At 38.7% G+C, this 26,389-nt stretch overlaps 1 protein-coding gene across 12 annotated transcripts in view; it reads right to left on the bottom strand.

Moving 5' to 3' along the window:
- The window catches only part of enox2 (ecto-NOX disulfide-thiol exchanger 2), a 152,524-nt gene that overhangs the window by 34,186 nt on the left and 91,949 nt on the right, over positions 1-26,389 (bottom strand). For 10 of the 12 annotated variants that reach the window (XM_067518684.1, XM_067518687.1, XM_067518683.1 and 7 more), the window contains 2 exons: positions 13,409-13,540; positions 1,539-1,694 (listed from right to left, as the gene is read on the bottom strand). In XM_067518684.1, coding sequence (XP_067374785.1) covers positions 1,539-1,694; positions 13,409-13,540 — 288 coding nt within the window. Of the gene's footprint in view, positions 1-1,538; positions 1,695-1,969; positions 2,043-3,753; positions 3,848-13,408; positions 13,547-26,389 lie in introns of those variants that run through there. The other 2 variants (XM_067518690.1, XM_067518692.1) reach the window with 2 other exon arrangements.

The following is a 26,389-nucleotide window of genomic DNA, read 5'->3' on the forward strand; positions in this document are numbered from 1 at the left end:
CTACTTATTCAAGCAGCTTCTTCAGTGTAAGGGAAAATTGGCTTGGGGGACCTGGATATCCTCCACAGTGGGCCGGGTTTGTCACCTGGCCTGAATAGGGTCATTAGGTGGATAATAGGGGAGGTGGAAACAAGGCTGAGTTAAAGGGGATGTAATGATCAGGAACCTGAACAGGCCTAATCCCCTATGCTGAGGTCGTGAGGTGTGGTCTTCCTAAGGGATGTGTCAGTGATCTTAATCTTCCTGGGGATGGATGGAAGGGCAGCATGGACAATGGGAGCATGGAGACAGCTTGTGCCTGAGGCCTCCTCCTGTGTTAGGAGATGGATTCTCCATGTGAACATATATGGCTTCACATACTCCTCCCCCATGCCATCGGTCTTCACTGTCCAAAATGTGTACACTGTTAACCTCAAACGAGTGTCCTTTGTCCTTCAGGTGGAGATACACTGCTGATTCGGGTCCTGAGGTGTTGCTTTTCCTGTGCTAGGCCATCCTCTTGTGTAGAGGCTGTGTAGCTTCACCAGTGTAGAGCTCTGAACACTCGCTCTTCACTGCATTGAACCGCATTCTTTAGGTTGCTCTTCTTGTGTTTAGGTGTTCGGTCTTTCAAGGGGACGAGTCTCTGATTCAGTGTGTTAGTGGGTTTCAAGTGAATTGAAAAATTCTTTTAAGCTTCTCTGACACCGACTCAGAGTCTTTGCTCTGTCTGTTGTCCTTCTGCTGGATCCGGATGCCATCTTATTTAAGGTATATGTGCTTGTAAAAGCAGGTTATAGTGATCAACTTAAATGTTTGGCAGAAGAATGAGGACAGAAAAAAAAAAAAAAGGAACAACAAAGAACATCAATTCTTACTGTGGCATGGCTGATTGATGTTCCCCATATTGGAATACCAAGACTCAATTAAATTTAATCTCTTCAAACTCTTGGGTTGGTTGTCTGTAATATAAGCATAATCTCAAGTTCTTACAGAGATGAATGAAAAAGAGCATTGCGACATGTGATATAACCACCTCATTTGTCTTTTTCCCCCCTGCATTTAATGAAAAAAAAGCTGCTGGTCAAAGGGACTCGTGAATCAAAAGAAATGTACCGTTACATTACGTAGTCCAGTCAACGGTACGTGCAATCATTTCGAATATGCCTGTATGTGTGAATCTCTTGTTTTTTTAGTTTGTGGTGTTGAAATGTGTGGTCCACATAATAAAGTACATCTCCACTATTAATCAACTCAGCTACTAATCAGTTACCACTAAATGATCCAGTAACCTTCTGTTGTTGTATTGAAAACAAAAGTTTAGTGCACAATTACAGGCTGAAGAAACAATTGGGGCAGCTGCATCAGAGCTAAGCAAGCCAATCCAATGAGGAAGGCCATGGGGTGTGGCTGAAAGCTTGAAAAGCAGAAACTGGTTGCCATTTACTGTATCAAGCATTTAATTCCACGCACCTATTGTTACAGAAATGGAGGCATTTTGTTGAATTATTTTACACAAAGTCGGGGGAGTCGGGGTTTAACATGATATCATTACTTACTGGGGTTTGGAGGAAACAGGGTGCAGCTCTTGCAGTGGATGATCTCTTTAACAACAGGTACATCCTGGGAGAGCGGCGCAGGCACCATACCAAGCCCGGGCATCAGGGGGTTTATGGGGGTAATTCCTGCCATCATACCAAGGTTGGGGTCAAAATCTGGAAACAGGAGAGATATTTGAATGAGTTCACACAGCGGTTCCTTCCTGGGAAAACAAGCAACACGTATAATACACAGCAACATTTAAACAGTATCCAGCCAGTCAGGAATTACATCAGCTTATTCTAAACATTTTAAGTTAGATTCCATGTTATGTACATATTCTTTGAACGATTCTTCTGTCAACAACAGTACATAGAGGTTTTACAGCAACATATGCTCTCTTTCAGGGAAGGCCAGGGATATATTAGCAAGACAATGCTAAACCACTTACTGCATCCATCACAACAGCATGGCTTTGCAGGAGAAGAGTCCGGGTGCTGAACTGGCCTGCCAGCAGTCCAGACCTTTCACCAATAGAAAACATTTTGCACTTTATAAAACCAAAAATCTGGCAACAAAGGGCCAGGAGCAGCTAGAATCCTGCATCAGACAAGAATGGGACAACATTCCTCTCCTAATCTCCAGCAACTGGTCTCCTCACTTCCCAGATGCTTATAGACAGTTGTTAAAAGAAGAGTCGATGCTATACAATGGTAAATGGTAAAATGGTTCTGTTCCAACTTTTTTGAGTGTTGCTTCTAACAAATGCAAAATGAGCTAATATTTTCAATAAAATATTAAAATTTCCCAGTTTCAACATCTGACATGTTGTTTATGTTCTATTGTAAATAAAATATGGGTTGATGAGATTTGTAAATCATTGCATTCTGATTTTATTCATATTTACACATACTCCATACTTTTTTGGATTTGGGGTTGTACATACAAAAAAAAGCTTTATTTACAATACTGATCTCTGCTTTAGCTGAAAAAATATGCACACCTACACACACACACACACACACACACACACACACACACACACACACACACACACACACACACACACACACAGGCATCCATAACCACCACGTGCGTTTTTATGAGCACAGGCATCCAAGTATGGAGCTTTTTGAAATGGAAATGACGCTGCCCTTCAGTATGTGCCACAGCATCACCTGCAAAGGATTTTGAGTTGACAATTATGCCGCAGGGTGTAGCGTTTATGCACCTGTGTATGTGCATGCGGGAGCACGGCTCGCTAAAACAAATCCGTCACCATAAATTATACACGCACTGAAATATACTAGACATGTAACATAATCAATCTGACATGCTGGTTAAAAACAATTTTACACAAGGTGTTAGTTGCAGACTGGAAGGCACAGCTGATAAAATGAGAATCACAGAATGTGTAAACAAACAAGCATCACAATGACAAATGGAAAAGATTTGTTCAAAAACATTTGTTTTTGAGATCATCTTTTAGCCCCTCCAAGTTTCAGCATAGATTTTAAGTACACACATATCCTCTGTTGTGGCCTAATAAACCAGGCTGCGACAGTATTATAGCAGTGAAAGGGTAAAATTACACACGACAGCAGGAGTATGGATACAGAAAAGGATTTGTTAAAGAGTTACTGTAATTAAACTGACTTGTGAACTCCCAATTTTAGCTTTGCACTTGCCACCAACAAGCTGCTTTGTAATTAAAGGTTTTAAATTCAACTTTTTGTTCTGAATTAAAGTGTTTATACCTGTAATTGCATAGTCCTACTTTCAGTTCATTATAGGGTTGGTTTCCCTCCAACACAAAAGAAGCAGCAAACATTGTGTGGGTTCTGTTCTTACTATTCTGATCTTCAACAGTTTTAAAGCCAGTGGAGAAACAATATTTACTGTTCTACAGTATACCACATTACCAGCAAATAGATACCACATTTCCTCATAAGTGATTTTCTCTAAATCTACTGTAAGAGAGAAAATGGATGAATTAAATGACACTCAGTGAAGGAGAATAAAGAAATATGCACATTACAGAGGGCTCAGAATGGGTCCCTGGAGCGGGAGAGGAAGTAATAAATATGTTAGAGTGATAAAACTGGCTGAAGGACAAAAATGAGAAGAGAAACAGAGGGCAGATAGAAAAACAGTTGAAAAAGCAAAAATCAGGGGCTAGATTAATTACTTTAAAAAAGGAAAACGGTTGGAAACTATATGTCTTGATGACCTCACCATCAGTCCTCAAACAGGTGTCAGGCTGAGAGAAAACAGGTGATAAGAACGACCCTAGTTCTCAGGCGACTGACGACTTCTTCTGCACATAGAACTAAAAGGAGATGGACAGCAGAGAAAGAAGATAAGAAAGGGTGGATGGAAGATGGGAGGGTGGAGCGACAGCCAGTTTCAATGACAAAGACTTTGCAAAGAAGAGAACTGAGGGGGAAAAAAAAAGGAGTGCACACAAAGGCAAAATTCATTATGGGGCAAAAATGTGGAATATGTGGAAATCCTATTACTTTTGTGCTTATGGTTAGAAACAGTGTGTTGCATATTGATACTATCAATCAATGATCTATCAGTAAAAATATTATGAAACCAGATTTCAGTTCCCATAGAGGAAATGATTTGTTATATTAGGAAATGGCTGGTGCAATTTCACTGCAGTACTGCTCATGCTCCCTGTGGATATGTGTGTGTGTGTGTGTGTGTGTATGTGTGTGTGTGTACACTTGTGTATTTATCCTTATCCATTAAGAGCCTGAGACCTAAAGCAAGCATATAGAAGAGCTGTGTGCAATAAAGAACATGATTAACTTCTTCCTATGAATTTCCAGCCACACCAGTTTTCAGAGAGGTTCACCGTTTTCAACAATATAGCTTGGGGATATGTTTCATTTCCTTTTTCCTTCCCTGCTACTCATCACAATGTATGCAGTAAGCAGACTTGATGATGAACATGCACATCAGAATAAGACCCCTCATCCAAATGTATGTATTTTTGCATTATATTAAGAGATGTTCTGTGGTGTTGCAGATTTTACATTATTACACATTAAAGGGCAGTTTGCATTTGAAAAATTGTTACACTGGAAGATTTTTTTCTTGCCCTTGTGAAAAGTGCATTTAATGGAGGATGTTGATTTATCCACCTGATTTCATCCTGTAATATCACCCAAAGTTTAGGGTGCCCTGACAGGAAAAAAATATTTTACCATCATTATCTGCTCGTCACAGCTGAAGCTTTTGACTCAATCGCAATGTTTTGGATGTCCAACAGTACAAGACTCAGGAGGGGGTCACACCAGCTAATTAAAATTTTAGCAGCATCACTAGTCGACACTAAGTGGCACCACTGCAGCCACATACAGTAGGTGTCCTTCTGTGATCATTAAATTGTGCAAAGTGTGCCCTTGGTCCTTAATCAGAGAGTTTGACCTTCTACAGCAATTCATTCACAAACCTACATTCACATCTATGTGGTTGCAGACCTCTCCACAAGAGGGAGCAATGGAGTCAGAGCTTTTCCACAAATGACAACCTGAACAACTAAGAGGAAAGGAATGACTTCAGACATTCACATGTAGACAAATAATTGTCTATATATTGTCTAAATAACTGTAAAAAAATAATGTATGAGAGCAGTGAACTCATTTACAGTTTGCAGAAACTGTAAACTCTGTAGATATAACTAGCCAATCAGAACACAACTATCAACTGAGCAGCTTCTGCATGTAATATTTCAGCTGTTTAACATCACCATTGTATATTGCTCTCTACCTTGTAACTCACTTTGATACAGTGCAGTGAATTTGATGGGAATTTCCTGGGTTATTTAGCTGACGGACTGAATTAGTGCCATTGGCACCTGCTAAAACTGTATTAAAAGTTGTTTTTGCGCAAATTACAACAACACACTAGGAACCATGCTGGAAAATTAGTACGTTATTGTGAGACTTGGAGTACGTTTAGCTAAAAGCATTGTACTAAAGTGATTTACTCACGACTTTACTTTCACTATTGTCTATAATCATTGGGTTTAAGAACATGTACTGAATTAACATGTCCTTGTTTTATACGAGTCCTATAAGAATCTAGTGGTAAAAGTAAATATGGTAGTTACTTTAAAATCTACAATGGGCTTTTTTACATGCCAACACAGTTGCTTATCAAAAACACAGATATGATAATAGAAATAATTTTTAGTTGTCTCAACGGTACCGTCTTTGTGTCAGTCTGTTCTTAAAAGTAGAATGTGCACATTAAGGCAGCACTGGCATGAGACTCCGGATCAATGAGCTCTGTTTTGCTCTGCTCAGCTCTTCCTCTCCCTGCTCTAATACAGCATTGCTTTGTCTTTTAAGCTCCACCACACTCGTCACGGCACTTCAGCGCTCCCTTTAGTTCATATGAAATTAAAATCAATATGAATGCCACAAAACTTGCTAATCAAGCAGAAGTTGACGCTCTTCACTAAACAGTTAAGTGGGGGAGCCTCAATCAAAAATGTGTATAGGTAATATATCTGAACTGCTGCCAGTGCTGTCGACTCTGTCTCATGGGAGGCACCGACAGCGCCTCTCCACATTAAGAGAAGCTATGGAGCATATTTCTAAAAAGACTAAAATTAAATCATAAAATAATAGAATGTTACATATCGTAGCATTAAGCTTTGGTACATCTGTTACTTTAAGTCAGCAACTTTCTGAACACGGTTGAAACACATGCATAACAGAGACCAGTAAACTTAATCTCAAACTGCTGGCCAGTTCCTCCTGAAACTGTGTTTTCCATTTTTAACACTACGCTTTATCAAAACACCTTGGATATTATTAGACACAATTCTCACCAAGCATCACACCTCAGCTCCTTTCTTTAAGGAAAAGCCCTCTGGGAGAAGGTTCTTCCAGCTCTTTTAAATCAGCACTTCAAGATGCACATTATGTTTTAAGTTGGGTGCCTTTGCAATGATTTATTGCATCTTGTTAATATGGTTAGTGCATTTAACCACTGAATAAATGACTTCCTAGACAAAAGGAATGTTGTATTCACCTTGTGAACCAATCTACCATACTTGAAGGAATTTTCAAATCTTCTTATGGATCAATTTTTATCATTAATGAATTGCGTGGAGTGTTGTGTATGTTCCTGCTGTGTAAGCTCACTAAGGCAAATTCAACAACTCAAGTATAGCTCAAAATCACAAGAAATTTGCCTTAAGGGGTTTTACAGATTAGAGAGCATACAGCAAACTGTCTTTAATCTCTTGAATCTGACATGGGAAAACTCTGAAAACTCTGAGGACCCATTCCCCTCCCTCGACAGACAGACGTGCAGTAGAGGTTTGTACAAAACTGACCAACATACAGCAGTAGATTTACAGTACAGACAATTGGAATAACAACAAGAACAACAATATGATTATAACACAAGTAACAAATGATGCAACACTGAGGAGTCGATGTGTTGTGCACCAAATGAGAGAGAGCAGAGTGGGTCTCTTTGACTCAAGAACTCCAGAGAGAGATTTAGAGAGCACAAGGGTCCTCTTTAAGAACAACAACAACAAAAGAAACCTGGGGCTGGTCCACCCACACGTAGCCACACATCTGTCTGATCCTTTTTGCCATGCTTGTTTAGGAGTTTCAGTTGCTCTACTCTCTCCTAGGCTGTAAAACTGACCACAAGCACCTCTTCCTTATTCGGCAACTTGCACTGGTGCATGTGCATACATACACACAAATCTGGCGTCTAGGTTTGTTGCATGCATTCTTCCTTCTACCCTTCGTTCTTCTTCATTGTGTCCTTCGACGAAAAGAAATCTCCTGGAGGCTTGTTCAAAGTAATTAATTTTGTTGCTGCCCATCAATCAAGTGGTGTGAGAAAAAAAAAACTGCCATTAGATTGAATGAAGCTCCTGGCTATTAATGTCACCCCACCCACCCCCCTTATTTCTCATCTCTGATTCCCCGGGTAAACGTTCTTTCTAGCAGTCAGCAATAAAGTGGAGGGGGGTTGGAAGGGGATATAGGTGGTTGCTGTGAGGCATGCTGGATAATATTCTCTAATGAGGCGAGCTAGCCACGCCACCTGGAACCCCACCAGTGGCTGAAACCTGCCTCGGTCAATCTCTGCCAAGAGTCACCCAGTTTGCATTTTCATATGCACCTCTCTGACTTAATTTCTCTTACAGGAACATTTCTCCACTGGCAGGGTAGAAGTAAAAACCCCTTCATGTTTATAAAAGTTATTCCATTCCATCTTTATAAGAATCCGATTCCTTGTGTTGCCATCCAAAATCCGTCTTCTTTATCTGACAGCTCCACACTCAAATCTCCACAACAAATCTAGCTTTTACAATATCTGGCTGACAATCCAATATATCTGCCATGGAGAGGAATAACTGTCAGAAACTCCCATTTTAGTAGCCCTATAACTACAGATGTATTTTTTGCTAGACATATTTTAAATCTGAAGTAAAGGAATCTTCATCTCTTCACTTTGCCCGCCTACACTCAGCCAAAAACTGCTGGCATTGTACCAGAGGCAATCCTGAGAAGTCAGCAGAAGGGGACGCAGCTTCCAGTCCAAGGGTCGGAAAATGCTTATGGCAAAAGAATTACATCTAATCATCTGATGTATTTCCTGATGTAAATACAGATGAGCTAATTTGTGAGAATGGGAGGTCCCTGATTCATATCACGAAACCAGGGTGATTTTTTTCTCTCTCTGTGTGTTTGTGCATCTGTGTACAGTGGTGGAGGGGTTAGTGGCAACCTTCGTGAAAGGATGAGGATGAGTGGGATGGAGCAGACAAAGGAGCGGTTGTTTATTCAGGGAACAGTTGTTTGTCCCCGGAGCCCGTTTATGAATTCTCTAGGGTGTCTGACTTTAGTGTGTATTCATGCGTAAGAATGCGCATCTAAATTAATGCTGATAAAATACATGTGTGAAAAGTTAAATGGTTTATGTGTTTTTGTGTGTGTGGCCAACTAGCACCTTTTGTTCCACACATGCTTGACTCAAAATGCGAGGAAGCCAAACTGTCCGATCAACCTCATCATTACGGTAAACAGAGACATCTATTGTTATTGGGGGAACCTATTACACAGGTCTACAATTGTATGCAGGACTAGGCGGCTGTGCGTTTATTGGTTATGCAAAATGCACTTAACTTTCAAGGTCAGACAAACAAGAAAAAATGAGAAGACCAGAAACCAGAATAAAATACTTCTACTTTCAGTAAGACTTGCCAATCAATATAATAGACTGTTTGCTATTTAAGCCTCTTAATGTTGTATTTATACATCTACTCTGGGCACACCTGTAAAAGTTGTTGGAATTCAACACAACTAGCATAAATTGTGCCTTTGTGAAGTTTATAATGTTCAGCTTTTGTTGACATTGTCAAGACAATGTTATTTCAATTCTGTGGTTATTACTGGGCCCAGCTAAATGTGGTGCTGGACTATATTATACAGAGAGGTGCTTCTATTGCCCTTTCTATTTATATACGTGATGGTGTAGGGGAATAATACCTCTGCCATTACCAACCAAAACACACTATATTATGAACTACATTATGTATATAGTTCTGACTTACCTAAATGCTGCATTTTCAAATCAAAAACGTAGCACCTTATTGCCATTGTATGTGCACATAAGTGCTAAAACTGTCTATTGTCTTGAATAATAAATACTATCTTGGGAGGTCTATATTTTGAGAGAATTGTTTAGGAGAAACTCTATATCTGTACATCTGGTTCTGCTTATAGTCTGGACATGCTAGAGAGAACACTGATGAAGACTGGGGAAATACATGGTGCAGGCTCCTGGAAAGGGATATTCTTTCTTTTTCTCTGTCAAATGTCAAATATGTTGAAACCAGATGTTGATTCCTGGAGTTACTGTTGCAATTTTTTTCCATTCTCACAGTTCCCACAATATATGGGGTTTTGTTCAACAGGTTTTGGGCATGCTAAGCATTCGTGTTATGTTCCCAACAGTTGTCATCCAAGGGACATTTTGTTTGTATTCATGTGATAACTAGCCACAACAATCTATTTCATCTATAATTTTGTTATAGACACAAACTTTGTCTCTTTAAACTCGGTCTCTACAAGTAAACAGGGTTTCACCTTACAATTGAAATTGTGAGGTTAAAAAAACTCCACTGAGTTCTCCACTTTATTTTGACTCCCCCCAATGGATTGCTCACCAAATTTCCCCACAATCAACAAGAGATTAAAATAGTTTCTGCTTTAATAGTTTTCCAGAGCTGTAAAATCCTGTCTATTTAACCTCATTTTAAACTGTTTCGGCATTAAATGCATTACCTTGCTACTCAAACTGGACTTCGTGGATCAGATGTCATTGCCTCATTGACATCTTCAAAAACATGATCTTTCAACAGAGGCCCCTTGGTCTGAATCCCACTTTAAAGATTGGTTTTACCTTAAAAGTTCTTCTGCACCACGAACATCACATGCATACACATTTATCCTAAATAACAACTTAAACAACCACATATCTAATTATAATAATAATGACTTTTTTACATGTACAACTACTTCTTAGTCCGCCCACTACAGCAATACTGCCATCACTGAAGACATGCACCAGCCTTTGTGAGGCTGCAGAGTATTGAAGGCTCTGCCCACAGTGGTCTGTTTATCCAGCTGCCTGTCTGGATAAATCCACTTGGCCAGAGGCAGGGAAAAGGCTCGGTGGTGAAGAAATACATTCCAGCCTCACAGTGGATGGAACAGAGGCAAACTCCAATGTGTGATGGAAGAACTCAGCCTCTGCTACAGCCTCTTTTAATGAATGAACCTAAAACAAATATAAAAATAAACCTTTCCAACCTACATAGAAAAAACATAACCAACACTAAGCATTCCTGAACACGAAGGAAAATCAAAAAGGAAAGGAAAAAGAGTGACTGTAAAATCTCCCCTGTTGTTTAGCGGTGAAACAAAAAGGAGACAAAGATGATGTTCAGGCATGATGGAGAATCAATAACTAATCCACCTGGATTACGTCAAAGGCATAAGGTGCTCTGATAACAAGTGCTGGATGACTTAAGACAAGAGAGAAAATAAGATTGTGCATGAAACTATGGGTCTGTGTGTACCTAAAGCTTTGTGTTCATAGAGATGATGAAAATGAGGAAACTATACAGATTTTAGAAAGCATAAACAGGAAAAAACACTAGTGCTTAGAGACCATGCTGAGCGCAATGTGTATCTTATACACACCTCAACTAGAAGAAATGTACATTTATTGGAAAATCTAGCAAACCTGTGGAGTTTTTTTCCAACCTTGGTGAGAGAAATAAAATGCAAGCAAGAGAAGAAGAGCTTAAGTGGATTTCTTCCCACTTACATATTTCTCCTGGGGTTCAACAAGTAAAGTTCTTTTGACTTGAGTGAAGTAAAAAAAAAAAAGCATGGTTGAGATGTACAGGCCTAGGAGAAATATATGCGAATTTCCTTTGGAGCGTAGAGAGACATGCAAGCGCAACATATTACTGAAATTTACATAGAAGTAGTTCTCTTGCTCATCTGGGAGAGAAAAATGTTACCTTTAAATGAACAGTTTTTCAGTTTCATTAATGACACTTGTTAAGGTTTGAAACGGCTACACATGCCGTTCACCATAGATGCAGTTTTACTATTTCAGTGCAACTATGTATAGTGCGTGCAAAGGAGCACAGCTCTGCAGCGTAGAGGAGCAGAACGTGTTCTAATGCAGCTCTGGGCTACAATGGCTGACTCAGCTGTAATAAGACACAAATGATATGTTAGGTAATTGGGTCTGAGAGGGAGGGAGGAAGTGAGGATAGGGAAGAAAAAGAAGGGAAGCACCAGTTTTTCCAGGTGATCTCCACGGGGAGATGCAGTAGTCCACACCCTGTCCAGCTCTATTGAAGGCCCTGGGTATTTATAGTAAACTCACACAGGACAATAATCATTATACCTGATCTGAGCTCTTCTCAGGACTGAGGTAGATGGTGATAGTGTTATAATAAATCTCTTACAAGAACAGGTGACACAACGCACGCTTATAAACAAAATGGAAAAGAGACATTAATGTTTGCAGTGACACCTGAACTTTTCCTGCTAAGACCAATGGAAATGTCTGTTGTAAAAGAAGAGTCCTTAAAGCACTGTGAGATGAGTTCAAGAGGAGTAGGCTGGCACCCTACTTTTTCCTCTAGCACTTGTATCTTTCTCTTTTAATAGAAAGGCTTTTGTTTACCATATATGAAATATGCCAGGTCTGACTGTGTGCATGTCTGCTTCCCTTAATATTTCTTGAGGGGTGCATTTGCAAGACTGTTCATCTCCAAGTGCATACACTCTCACACACACATGCATCTCCACAAAAAAATACACACAAGCCTGGCATATTTCAAATATGAAAGTGCATTTCAGCTAAGAAGTGGGAAGTGATTTATAAAAGGCTTTAGGGAAAGGCTTTCTACTGAGGAGAGAGAAAAGACATGGCAAAATAACTCTTCAGAGATGGAGAGTGGGAGGGTGCAGCTGAACCTAATGTTATAGATAGCAGAGCGGTGGGTAAGACTGGAAGTTATAGTGGTATATCACAATACAGTAGGTCAACCTTGTGCTTCGAATAACAGGATCATTGATAAACTGAATGGAATGTTATTATTCTTCCTCAATGAACAACTGGTTCCAAACTGCTAACCAGATGTTAATAAACCAATAATAACTTTTTTTTTTTTTTCAAAATCAACACAACCACAAGAACCCAATTTAGGGTTAAAAGAGTAGTACAGGTTAAACTCTACATTTACTATAACCTGATGATAGCAGGACGGGTGTTTCAGAAAATTTTGGCCCAACCTGCGCTAGGACTCATGCATCATACATCATCACTAAAAGTGGGAGACAATTGAAGCGATGAGTATCAACAATTTACTTGGTCTTGTAGATTTTAATGTAAAGTCATGCTGCTTTCTCAGAGATCCCAACTTCAGCTGCTGTCACACAGAGCTTGCATGTCTGTATATGCCATTCTTTAAGAATGATTACAACATTATAGACCCAGCTTTGGCGACGCATTCACTTTACCCCATAACACGTATGCTTAATGACCAATGTAACAGCACATGAGAATCCAATTCCATATGCTACAAAGCCCCTAACAAGATTGCAGACAATTCTCATTATAGCCACATGAGTGTTAGGGCCAAATCAAGGATAAAAAAAGATTTCTCGATTCAACAATAAAGTTAATGTCTAATTTTGTGAAAATACACATGAAATGTGAAAAACACTGTTGAATTTTTAGAAGAAACCTAACAAACTTGAAAGAGGTGTTTGCATTTGTTCAAACTGAAATGGGAATAGACAGATGCACAAGATACGGAGGGTAATTTATTATATAACAAGCTGCAGCCATACTGCTTTATCACATTCACTGTATGCGAATACTAAAATTGGTAGTGAAAGCTAACATTTGTTAGCTCATCATGTTTACTAAAGCATATTCTGAAGTCCATATATATATTATTAGGCAAAAGGCAGGGTACAACCTGGACAGGTCACCAGTCTATCTCAGGGTCAAGTCCGAGAGACATACACAGACAGAAAACTATTTTCACTCACAGTCACACCTATGGGCAATTTACACTCGCCAATTGACCAGATTCGTACCGGGGACCTTCTAGCTGTGGCCTTATGCCACTTTGATGGAAACTGAGTAAGGAGGACTGTAAATAAATACATAACCTCCTAATTAAGAGAACAATACATTATCTTTGCCAGTGAAATTTAGAAAAACTTTAAACACGCCATCTTTCCTCACCTCTGGTCTGGGTGTTGTGTGTATGACATGAAGGTTAGGTAATGTGGTGCAGTACCTGGGATGAGTGGCTGACCAGTCAGTCCCATAGGAGGCATCCCCAGGTTGTTCATGGCTGTTGCCCAGGCATTGGGGTCTGACATTGGCATGGTCATCGAGTTGGAGTCCATTGTCATGTTACAGATCCCTTCTGCAGACAGACAGAAAAATACAGGGAGAAGAGTTAGTATCATTCCTGTGACCTCTTAATTATTATGCTGCAGGTCATGGCAGAAGAGAAATCGTGTCATTTAGAAGATGAGTTTTATCAGTGTGGTGCCGTTACACATCTCATGCCACCTCCTTTGTAGAAAGCATCAGTCTGAAGGGGGAGGAGAGGGCACGCTGTGATCTTGCAGTCAATCTGACAGCATAGTGATCTCAACAACCATGTCATTTAAAATAATGTCATGATGTTAACGTTCCCTTTCTGCTTGTCCACATTTTGCAGTCTGTTTTTTTGACTCTTTCAGTTTGCCTGTACCTTGGGGCTGGGCATTGTTAAAATATCAATACTAGTACTCATACTAGTTTTTAGTCGATATGGTTTTCTATACAGACAAATTAGCTTTAATAAAATTTAAAATAGGTTTCTGTATTTTTCAATTCCTGCTGGCAGAGGGAAGGACCTTCTCCCAGAGCACTCTCTCACAGAGAAGACTCCACTGAAACATCATCAGTTGTAAGATACTATCTGTGAAATAAGGCCTAACTTTAATGAACACACGGCTCTAGTTTTACTGCTCATAGCGACTAACAATTAGTGAACAAGCACTCTATGCTCTCGATTGTGGATGGGCGACTGCGGGGAAAGCTGCAGGTTTGTGCATGTTTAATGGCTGACAGACTGTTTTGCCCTTGACCTGCAGTGTCTACTTCATGTGAGTGTGTGTGTGGCACTGAGCCACACAGTCATAAAAGAGCAGAGAGAGAGGATCTGCTAGTATCACTCACTGCTTTCTTCAAGTGCTAATAAAACACTGAGAATTGATTGGCATTCCAACTCTGAGTCGCACCAGCTGCCCAAACAGTTTTTTTTTTTTTTTTACATTCAAACGCTCTAATTTTCAGTCGCATATGAAACACTTGCACTGTCAGGCCTTGCCAGCCAATGACAAGGCATTTTTCATAGGATCAAAGCAATTCAGTTGGTATCATAAACGTATCATAGTTCAATACTCAGCCCTAATACAAATGCAGAATCCTGCCTTCAATGACACAAGCAGATTGCTACAAATAGGGAGAGGCTCTATATCCACACAAATTGTCAGCCATTGAGTACTCAGCTGAAGGAGTTTTCATTTGAAAGCCAGAGTAAGGAAATAATACTGCGGAAAACATGATTATCATGGCACTACGAACTAATCCTGATGCTATCAGGCATTTGCAAGCCACTCTGATACTAAACCTCGAAAAACTTTAAAAAATCTCCAAATCTGAATGAAAAATATGCACAACTCATCTCAAACCCACAACCTGAGACTCCTGCCAAGTGTTGGGTAATAAAGCAAACATCCCCACAACAAGAACCCTGCAGTAAAGTCAACATGTACGCATCATACAATCACCAGCGGCGCATCCTCCACATCTGCAGTCTATTTCAAAGCTCTAAATGCTCTCTAATTCTCTCCTCTGGTCAACCTCTTTCTCTCTGACAGACCTGTAAATTGCTCTGACTGCTGGCTAAGCCAAGCTGCCCCTTTCTCTCCCAATGCCAAAGCCAACACTACTGTTAATAATGAGAAGCGCTGCACCCTGCACACACTTCACACCTCAGAAGGTCTGCAGCAGAGCCCACTGTGGAGGTAACACTCGGTGTGTATAAACGAGCGTGTGCCTGCGCAACAACCACTCTATTGGTATTCCTGGTGTTCAGACACAGCTGGCAATGTGTAATAATGCTGTTTGCTTCTTTGCCTCCCTTTCTGAGCTACTAATTTCAGAGCTGTCTGCTGTCACTGCCATAGAGAGGCCTGATACAACGGCCTGTGTCTGTGTCACTGCAATACTGGTGCTGATGAGGACTTCACAGGCTTGTTAACGAACACAACCCTATTAAGCGAGGACACTTTCGAGGACTTAAAATGAAGTGGGAGAGGAGAGGCGGTGAGCTGATGTATGGCAGGTTTATTACAGTTTACAGTAAATTAACTGTCATCGCTTTAGTGGTTGGATGTAGTGGATACACACATACACACACACACACACACACACACACACACACACACACACACACACACACACACACTTTAAAGGGTTAGGTGTTAAGTTTAAGTAGATCCTCTTGCTTAGCCGGTAAAAAAAGTCAAAAATTGAAACAAAAATAAATGAATAATAAAAATAAAAGAATGGATAATTTTGATTTAGCTTTTACTCTTACAAATGTCCCACCTTGACAATAGAACAGGTTAGAGGTAATGTGATGATAAGGGATGGCCTGGCATTTGGTAACTGTTATATTGGATGAAGAAATAAATCTTGTTTTGCTGCGTAACAGTTACAGTAAGAACCCCCCAAAATTTTCTTAGTTTGTTTGATTCTTTTGCTTCAATAAAACCACAAATTCATTCTGTTCGTTATATTATATATATATATATTATATAAAATAAAACGTTAAAAGTCGTTAAGCTGTAATCAACATCTTAAATTACATACTTCTACTACAGAAGCTGACAATGTTATTTTAATCAGCAGTACAACTTAAAATAATAAATTGATTAATAGATTATTAATACATTTCCAAAAATGTAAAATTCCATTTAGACAACTCATTCATTTTTTATTGTCCAAAGTAATTTATCATCGTTTAATAACTATCTGATCTGATGTTCACTTAAAATGGTTGGTAATTAATTGTCTCAACAATAATTAAATTAAAAAGTTTGCAAATACTGCTGCTCATGCATTTGACTAGGTGGGTCATTTATGTTTGTAGATGTACTGCAAGAACTGGCTGATGTTAAGTCTTTCTGACCCCGGTGACAAAGCATTTGCCTTTTAATCATACACCCTTTAGTTTAAGGTGAACCCTCAGCTCTCGTTTATTTAAAGTATCCAATTTCTGTCAGGCTACTTTTTTTTGCTGTAATAAACTATAATTTTTTCATACTGCCCACCTTGCACTGACTGCTGCTACTCATTGTTTCAGATAAACAGATAAACAGCTTTAAAATGTGCTACACCAAAGTGACCCTGAGGACAGGAGTCAGCCTTGGCTGAAGGAACCATCCTACACCACTGCATCAAAATGCAGAGCTGAGGGTGAGACAGCAAACATGTGCTGAAAAATCAACACGGGGATAAGTGCATCTGCGTGCACACACCCAGGCCTGGGCAAGGCACTTAAGGTAACCTTGTCTGAATGAAGGAATAGGAGCCTGGGACAACACTGCCAATGAGGGAATTACCTTAAAATACAGGTTAGAGCACTTTGGTTTGCAGCCATTTTCTGCACAGAATGGGAATTATTAATATTATGCCATTCTGTTCGGAGTACAGTTTGATTTTCTTAGTCATGTAATGTAAATGTCACAAAGTGATTGACAATCTGATCTCTGAGCACAGAGTTGAACAGGTAAGACTGAGTTTCATAATGGCCTCTTCATTTGTCCACTGGCAGAAAGTTAATCGGCATCAAACAATTGACAAGCTACCATTTTAAGACATTAATGCATCAAATGATATAACAATTCATACTAGCACAAAGAAATAAAATTCAAGTGTAACAAGCAAAATAATAAAAAAATTAATTATTAAAAGGAAGAAATGCTAATGGACATGCTGTTAAGAGACCGCCCTGTGTGCAACTCTATACTAGTATCACCATGATACATTTTTGTGTAGATATTGCCCATGGCAATTAAAGCGATAGCAATTTTGATTCAACTGGGGTCCACCACAGCCAAAGGCCTTCCTGATACTCACTCTCTGCGGGCTGTGACCAGCTTTTAGCTTCCCTAAAAGCTCCCCCAGGAGGCAGATAGGAAATTAAGTCATTTTAAGGCCCATTGGCCGTAAGCCCCAACAGCAGGCAGAGAGACGCAAGGGGCCATTTAGTCTAAAATGCACATGGTTTTAACAGCTAACTACAGGTTTATTACAGCCTCTAAAGAAGGAATTCGAGAGGAAGTTAAAATGATGAGGCACGAAAACAGAAAGAAAACAAAAAGAAAAGGTCACTTTTCTAAGACAGATGTGTTGCTGATGTGATAAAATGAAAGAAGAGTGAAGCAAAAAATGGACATTACCTCAAAGTGAACTAAGAACATTGCAGCAATGGATACAGCAGAGACCTGATGATAGTCATTATCACAAAGTAGGAATTGGGAAAGGCTGCAATTAGTGTACAATATAATGTCATCCCTGAACACAAAGTGGTTGAGCAGACCAATGAGAGTAATTAAGCTTCGATGCATGTCCTTCTATCAAAGAAAAAAAAAGTGAAAATAATTGTTTCTGACTACTTTATGATTCTTTGGTCTGAAATGCATCATGGGAGGAGATATCTGGCATCTGGCATCATCCATTTGTTAGGATGTGTGAATTGTCCACGAAAAGCAAAGTGCTCTCTAATAGCAGAGGCCTCTCCGACATTCTCCTGAATTCTGCTCTGTGTGTGCGATTCGTATTATGGGAGGTAGGTCAGAAGTGCACCTTCAGGGTCACCTGGAAAATTCACAGTGCACATGTGCTGTTACAGAAAGCTAATTAGAAACCTAGTTATACGTATAGCTGGCAGAGACATTTGTGCTTTCAGAACTCTACCTGGGCTCAGATGTTTGCCTAATTCACTACCCTGTTTACCAAAATCAGGTTTTCCGTTTACATGACAGTTAGGAAATCAGCTTACACAAGAAATGTAGGTAACCTGGTTACTTAAGTGCATGTAAACACATTGAATGTGAGCAGAACATAACAACATGAAAAAGTGTATGCAGCAGCAGAGCATTTAATTTAGAAAATACTTTGTACAACTAATGTCTAATGACGTTTTACAGAAAATACAGAAATCTAGTTGGAAAGATTATGGTATTACTTTTCTATTACTTGGATGCCTAATATACACAACCATATGCATTCACACACACACACACACACACACACACACACACACTGTATCTGTTTAATAATGTATGACTGCCCTTTTCTCCACTTCTTTGATCTGTTAATTATGATAAAACTGGTAGGGGTCTGGTGATTAGTGATGGCACAGTGAAGAGTGCCCAGAGTGCTATACTACATCACATCTCATTTAAGACCAGAAAAGAAGAAAACAAAGTGAAGATGTAAAGATGACAGAAGAGGCCTGAGGACAGCGTGGCCTCATGGGGAAAACTTCCTCTGCCATTTCTCTATCAATCCACTAAATATATTCTGATAAATAAGACTATAAAACAGAGTGTTTCAAAGAGACTGACAGAGAGATCCTTAGAAACGTAATGCTGATGGCTTGATTTATTTTCCGTTTTCACGTCACTTTCCAAACAGGGCTACAAGCTGGCGTTAACACGCTTCCGTCTATCAGATTAGCAAAAACATTTTTCACTTCCTTCGTTTTCACACAAAAGTCAAATTTCACACCGACATGATAAATAAAAGTTGGACTAGCAGCTCTTCCTGTGTGGGGAAGAGCAACTCCGAGATCCTCTTCAAAATATAAGAACATCACTCTGGGAGGTTTTGGTAATTACAGTGGGACCAGTTAGCTCACAGGTGCTGTAATATTACTGTAGCAGGGATAAAAAAAACAAAAAAACAACACACATGCACATTCAAATTTTTACTGCACACATAATTACATAGAAATAGGTTGGTCTACAATATCCATGCAAGCACATCCGATATCCACTGTCCTGTCAACGTGTCTGTGTCTACCTGTGTTACTCCAGTTATCCTACAATAATTTGGTACTGACTTCTCTATTAGCCTATAGTGTTTTATATTTTTGTGAAGATACCCAGCAAAGTGGGCAAATACAGCAAAATACTGCAGTACTTGTGGTAAATAATTTATGTCTCTAGTCTAAGACTTCTGAGTATAGGTGGATGCAATAATTGTTGTGACACAATATTAAACGTATAACGGCCCGTCTAGCTCTCTGTAATCTCAAAATGGAATTACTAAAACTGGATAAAGGATGGCTTTATACTGTTACAAAACAATTTTATTACCCTACACACCAGAGTGAAAGATGACCGCATCCATTTCCTGCACAGAGAATTTAAAGTCTGAACATTCTAAGTCTCTGAAGAACTGCTCAAAAACTCAGAGAAAAACAGGTACATTCAGAAGGTCCAGGGTCCATTGCAAGCGGAGCTATTGCAATTTGATGGCTAGGAGTGAATCTATGTTGCCGTTGTGTCGAACAGGTGACCAATGGTTTTACCGAGGTGGAGGAAGTGGAGGCTGCCAAATCGAATTATCTCCTGCAAAATTGGATTGGAAAAGATAACCAGAACCAGAAGAGTAATTCACATCTGATTATAGTCCAATCAGGAACTCACACTCATAAACCCCACTGCTCGCAGTAGTCCCTCCACAGAACTGGAAACATTCATTTGTTCACTCATTTGAACCACAGAGACCTTCAGCAGAATACGATGACGTAGACTCCTTACTTGGTCCACATGATAAATAAATCCATTTCAGCAGATTGCACATGTGGTGGTATGGATCGACAGATGTGTCAGACTTGTCAGAGTACCGGATCAATGAAAGTGGACCACTCAGTCAGAAACACACCATATCAAACACATCAATTTCTGCAAACCAACTGACCGTAATCAAATAACAAGTCAGGCAAGTAGGATAGCAATGTTATGCATAAACTGCCTCTCCTTCAATAAATAGCTGGTACTTCCTGATTTTAGTACTGCAAAGAAGCAGAGACAATTTCTGAGTCCTGAGCATGTTTAATGGAAAGCAAATGTTATCAAATTTAAATGTCTTAATTCTAGCTGTGAAGCAGCAGTGCTTTCTATCTGCAAGCACCCACCATCACAGGGTTCTGGGTTTGACAAAAACTCCTTTTGTTTCAACAATGGTCATGTTAAACATGACAAAATGGTCCATTTATTCATTCATCCAAGCACATTTTCAACATTGAGAGGGATTGAATAATATTGTTGACTAATTAAAACAAAACTTGAAGTGGCTCTGTCATGACTCCAACAGTCTTTGCTCAGCAAGTACAGCTAAATGCCCAATTTCAATTCCCTAAATGAGTTTTGGTGTTGGGTTTGAAATGGCTGTATGCTGCAGTTGCCTCTCTAAAAAAAATACTGCATGATTAGGACTCAGCTATGAAGGCTGATGCTGCACTAGTAAACATTAAGAGCTGCAGAGCCATAAAACCCACTGATATGACAACAACCTACTTGAAACATAAATTTATTGTCTTAACAGGCAATAACTGAGAAAAAGCAGCTGAGGGACATCAATGTCTATTTCACTGAGGGAAAAAGTCTTACTATAGACCTCCCAGGTCAGATTAGTTATCGGAAGCATTCACAATTTCTATTGCCTTATCAAGAGCTATTTTTGCCCAAATGTAGCAGAGGCACTTGTTTGTGTCAATGTTGTCTAGGAGGAACATTCGTTCCTGGACAGAGCATGACTCTTTCCTTCCTTATCGGGCTGAGAGAGGTGACAGACAAGAACAGATTACTCTGATATGTGTGGGCAGAAAGAAGGATAGGAGATAAAAAAAAGGCATGGAAGAGAGAAAAAGAAGAGTTCTCAAAGAGAGCTGTGACCTTAACACAAACACTATCAAAGTACTCAATAATATGATGTGAAGCTGTCTGTGGCATCTTTAATATAACTAACGGGACATGTCAACAAAGTGATAAGTAAAACTAGTGTTTGGTGACGAAATCAACAAAAAACGACCTGACACACTGCCTGATGAGGACTCTGGGGGGATTTTACCACTTTAAGGTTTAAAACTAAGCAGCAAAGTGTACTGTTGGTCATATATACTGATCATCTACAACATTAACACAGCCTAGGGAGGATTAATTATGTATCTATCTAACTAATAAATGCTGAGGCCGAATTGTAGGTTAACCACCTATCACCACATAAAGATAATATTAGCTCCACCTTTAGCAACAGTGACCCCTTAGTTTTTATTAATTACTGTAGATGCTTTGCCATAATTACCATAATCACTATTGTTCAAGATACATTATATTATTTCAGTAGAGTACTTTTACTTCATTTCAGTTAGAGTATTTAAAAGTGGCACTACTAATGAAGATTTTGTTAAGTATTGAGTTTGTGTAAAAATGAGTGCAACATGTTCAAGTTGCTGTTTATTCCACAGCTGTTTGTTTACTTCTGACATCTACAAGAAGGAAAGCGTGATTGACAGGATGCAGGAACACGATTGATCTTAATGATGTAAAAAAAAAAACAGCTGCTGCTAATCACTAGAAATGATGGGCTTGAAGAGAGGAAGTGACTTTAATAAACCAGTTTACTGAGACGGTGGCTGACCTGCTTTTACCCACAATGACGGCAGTGCGGATGTGGATGACTTAGAAGTTGTTTGCATTTTTGGTAGGCAGGCTGTTTCTGGCAGAAACACAGATGCAACAGAGTTGGGTAAACCCATAAGGATGGGAGACCATTTCATTCGCTGGCTTGTTTAAACATACATGATGAACAATGAACATCATATGATATAAAACTATAGTCATTTTCTAACGTAGTGGTTGATGAAGCAGTAAGGCAACATAGTACATGAAATTGTCTGAAGCTTGACATAAAATTGAGTTGCTTAGGGCAGTGGAAGACAATCTGCATTTTATTCTAAATACCTTTTTTATATTTACACTATACAGGTTTAAAATAATAAACTGGAAAAAAAAAAGTCCTACAGATCTTATTACTGATCAGTTGAGAGATGAGTTTCTCATTTTAATGCACAAGTAATATACAGCATTTTTTTCAACTAACCTTTAGGGGGTGTACACTATGAGATCTGGAATATTGATGGCTAAGTCGCATCAGTAAGTACTGATTTGTGAGTAGGGGATCTAATATTCAGTGTGGTAGAAACCAATTCTATTACCACAACATTTTAAAGACAAATGATTTACCAGGCAACTCAATCTTCTATCGTCGGTTGTGCTAAAGGAAGGAAAAACCAACTGGCTTAATTGAACTATGTTTAATTTTGTATGCATTTACTGTACAAGCAGCAAAGGTTCAATACAGCATCCTATTACTTTTAAAAGATGGGTTGCATAAACAGGTCTGAAATAGCTTTAATGCTGTAATCCTCGTGAACATTTATCTTGACAGAAATACAATAGACGACAGAGCATCAGGAGCCAGAGCAAAGGCTACACCGTGCATATGCAGCAACTATATTCATGTTATATTCTAGAACGTAATATAACTTTATGAATTCATTTTCCAACCCCTTAGTTAATAATTTAAAAAAGCTAAAAAGTTTGCACACCCAACACCTGCAGTTTTTTTCTTTCATTTACTAAGGAGACAACTGATATACCTTTTTCAATGTGGAGTGTAGCCATGTTGGTTTATTAACTTTGCTTAGTTAATATATTAACTGTATCAGTAAAAAGTCAGGAAACATTGGAGTATCTGTTACAATCAACTAAATTCCACAACAAAACTATTTTTGTTTTCTTTTGTTTTGTGGGACACATGGAATAACACAAAAAAATGAACAGTCACAAATCACATTTGCAGGGAATGTTTGGTAAGAAATAAATATTGATTGGGTTATCAAAATGGTAGCAGATACCTACTTTTACTTTTAAAGGGTGAACATCAATGCTCACATTGTTACATTTCCTACATTTTTCTTGTGCTTTTAAGAGAACGGTTTGAATTTTCTTTCTTCTGTTTACAATGACTGGTATTTTGTCATATACTGGACACAGCATCATATTCAATTTCTATAAAAAGTGGTATAAGAAGTACAAAGCAAATGTGGTATTATTTGTTTTGGATATAATATTTTATTAAGTCTGATTGTTGGTGAGAAGAGATGTTTTTCAAGAACAAGTGTAGCAGGGCTCGTGCATATCTTAGCAACAGGAGGCTCTACTGTGTGAGGCTGTGCTGGCTACGAGCATTTAATAACTGTTCCTTATATTACACAAGCAAGAAGCATATGTGCATGCAGATGCAAGTACAATTTCTTTACCATTAGTACATAATGTTAATGCACTAGAATACAATAATACTATTATGCATCTGCGTTCTTGGGAAAGCAAGGAAATATTTACTGCTTGCCAAATACCTTATGAATGCTTATTCTTCCACAGCTGCAGGAAGTTATGATGATGCCGTGCAATAAACTGCTGATATACAGTCTGAGAAAGTGTACTCCATGGCTACTAACCAACAAAATTCACATTTAGACCCGCTACACATCTATGCTATGAGAAACTTGATTAACATCAAATCTGTACATTTGCTATAGAACTGAGCAACTAGGGGAAACACTTCAAAAGTGAGCAAAGGTTTGAAATGACAGTACTCTGTGACACTGTGGCCTGAACCTTGTCTGTTTGTGTCTGAGTGTTTGGGGCCCAGTGGTTTAAAAGCTAAACAGCTTGGTGCAGATCATCAAGGTTGACATCAAGATCAATGTGACATTCCCCACGAGAGCAGTCACAGATCACCTGCTTGTACTAGAACTCAAGTCTGTTAGAGAAATGTACACGTTTTTTTGTATTATCTATTCTTAGATGTGTAAAAATCTGACACGTAAATGAAGTTAAGAACAATTTTGATAAAAACCTAATTAGAGTGTAACATAGCAGAAACTTCTAAACACAAAAAGGCCAAATTATTTCCAACAGTTACTATGGAAATCTTGATTTGATTCTCTAACTATGAAAGAAACATTTGATCAAATATTCATTTTAAAAGTATTTGCTGAAGACAAATTCTACTTTGATGTCACCATAAAAAAAGCATTTAAACTTTAGCTTGTCTAATTAGACTGGTAATGGAATTAAGCCCATCACGAGGAGTAACTGGTACAATTCCTGCAGCGTTTTAGACAATGTAATAATAATTCTACTGCCATATGACAGCAGGGAGCAAAATTTGTATGATGTAATAAAAATGATAAATGCAAAGGGTGCTAAACTTTCATATGAGCTAATCTGTTGAGACTTTAAACCTCAATCCTGCACCAGAATTGCCATGGTAGTGAATTCATATAAACAGACATTAATGAAATAAGACAGCCAGGTTCACATATATGCTATATTCATTTAACTCTCTCATCCATTATGCATTCTGTCAGAACGTGACTTATAAGCATTTCACATGACTTTATCCTACAGTGCTTTTCTCTTCACCAGGCAAATTAAACTACTGTGAGGCACAGCAAAGCGACTAACAGGCAAACTGGGCATTGGAGGGAGAGGCTACATCTAAAGCTGCCATTAAAGGTAAGCAAACTCTCGTTGCACTGGAACAATTATATTAGGAAAAGAAACACAGACATCGCAACAGAGGCTTCTTTTATACCACAGAGAAAACATCAAATACTACACTTTGTTACTGCTGCTCAGACAGAGTCACTGCTTTACACTCAGACAAGTGGAGACAGGATCGACTTGTTAATGAGTTGTATTCAAGTGTGGGTTTTAAAAGAAGATATAAAGGAATAGGAGCTGAAAAGAAGTCAACAGCATTGACTAGGAGGGATGGGTGATCTGGACTAAAACTGCTATCCTATTATCTTACTGTATTTTTTTAATATTGATATTTATCAATGTATATTAATAATATTATTATTATATTATTATAATTATAATGAGGTAGGAAACACAATGTGCTATGAGGTGTCCCTTTGAACGTAAACCTTGTTTGGAGGAAAACCTCACAGGTTACCTTTTCATTTGAATTTGAAAGAGTCCTTTCAGTTTAGAACTGAATCCTGAACAATAAATCAAGTATGACAACAACAATTTATTTTTTAAAACAATAATTCACTCCTTTAACTAGATGTTCCTCTCTCAATGATAGTAAGCCACCTGGATAAGCCACCTTATCTAGTCTTTTTTCCTTTTGGTTTGTACTAAAAGATATTTGACATCGTTTCAAATGTGTTTGAATGTGTACCCACTTACAAATCTCACTTGGTGCTAATATGAAATGCAAAAGTTCTAAATGACCTTCTCAAGTTGTCTCCCTCTGCTCTTTCCATCGCTGCTACCTGTAATCTCAACGTGCTAAATACACACAGAAATACACACAGAAAGACAAAACAACAAAACAAAACAAAAAATACTCTGACCCTGAGTGAGACGATAAACTACAAGAATGCATACATGTTTATCTGTTTAAGCCAGAGACATTAATTGAATGTCCTTTCCTCTGTCTCACATGAGACCTACTACTACTAGTCAGTCTCATCCTCACCACAACAACAAGAACAACAATAGCAATAATTAATAGCACATACAGCAAGTCATCGTGGTTCTTTCTCAGTTGGCCAGGCTATAATATATCCGAAATAATGAGTAAATCACTATGCCAACGCTACAGAAAGCCAAGACTGGGGATCAATAAAAAACTAAAAAACAAATAAAAAAATCGAAAGGCTCTACTTGCCAACTGAAAAGGGATCAGATGGTGACTTGGATTAGGAGAACATATGGAAAGTCTCCAGACTTTGGGTGTAAACAATGCATCAGATCCAAACTGTATACTCTATAATACAGAGCTGGTTAAATCCGATGGGAAACTCAACAGCTGTGCAATATAATTGATCCCACATGTGATTGATGTCAAGCACACAACCCATCTCAGACTAGAGCTCTTTCTCTGTGCTCAGATCGGCAAGAAAATAGTTCTCTCCGAAACAATGTGTAGCAGGAAGAAAACTGTGGAAAACCTGAATCGTTCCTTGAGCCAATTGTCATGTAGTTTAATACGAGAGCCTACGAGTAGTAGATAATGGATTTAAACTTGTGTTCACTTCATCTGTCATTTTTAATAA

Source organism: Channa argus, chromosome 10 (genome assembly GCF_033026475.1).
Source record: "Channa argus isolate prfri chromosome 10, Channa argus male v1.0, whole genome shotgun sequence".
Classification (NCBI taxonomy): domain Eukaryota; kingdom Metazoa; phylum Chordata; class Actinopteri; order Anabantiformes; family Channidae; genus Channa; species Channa argus.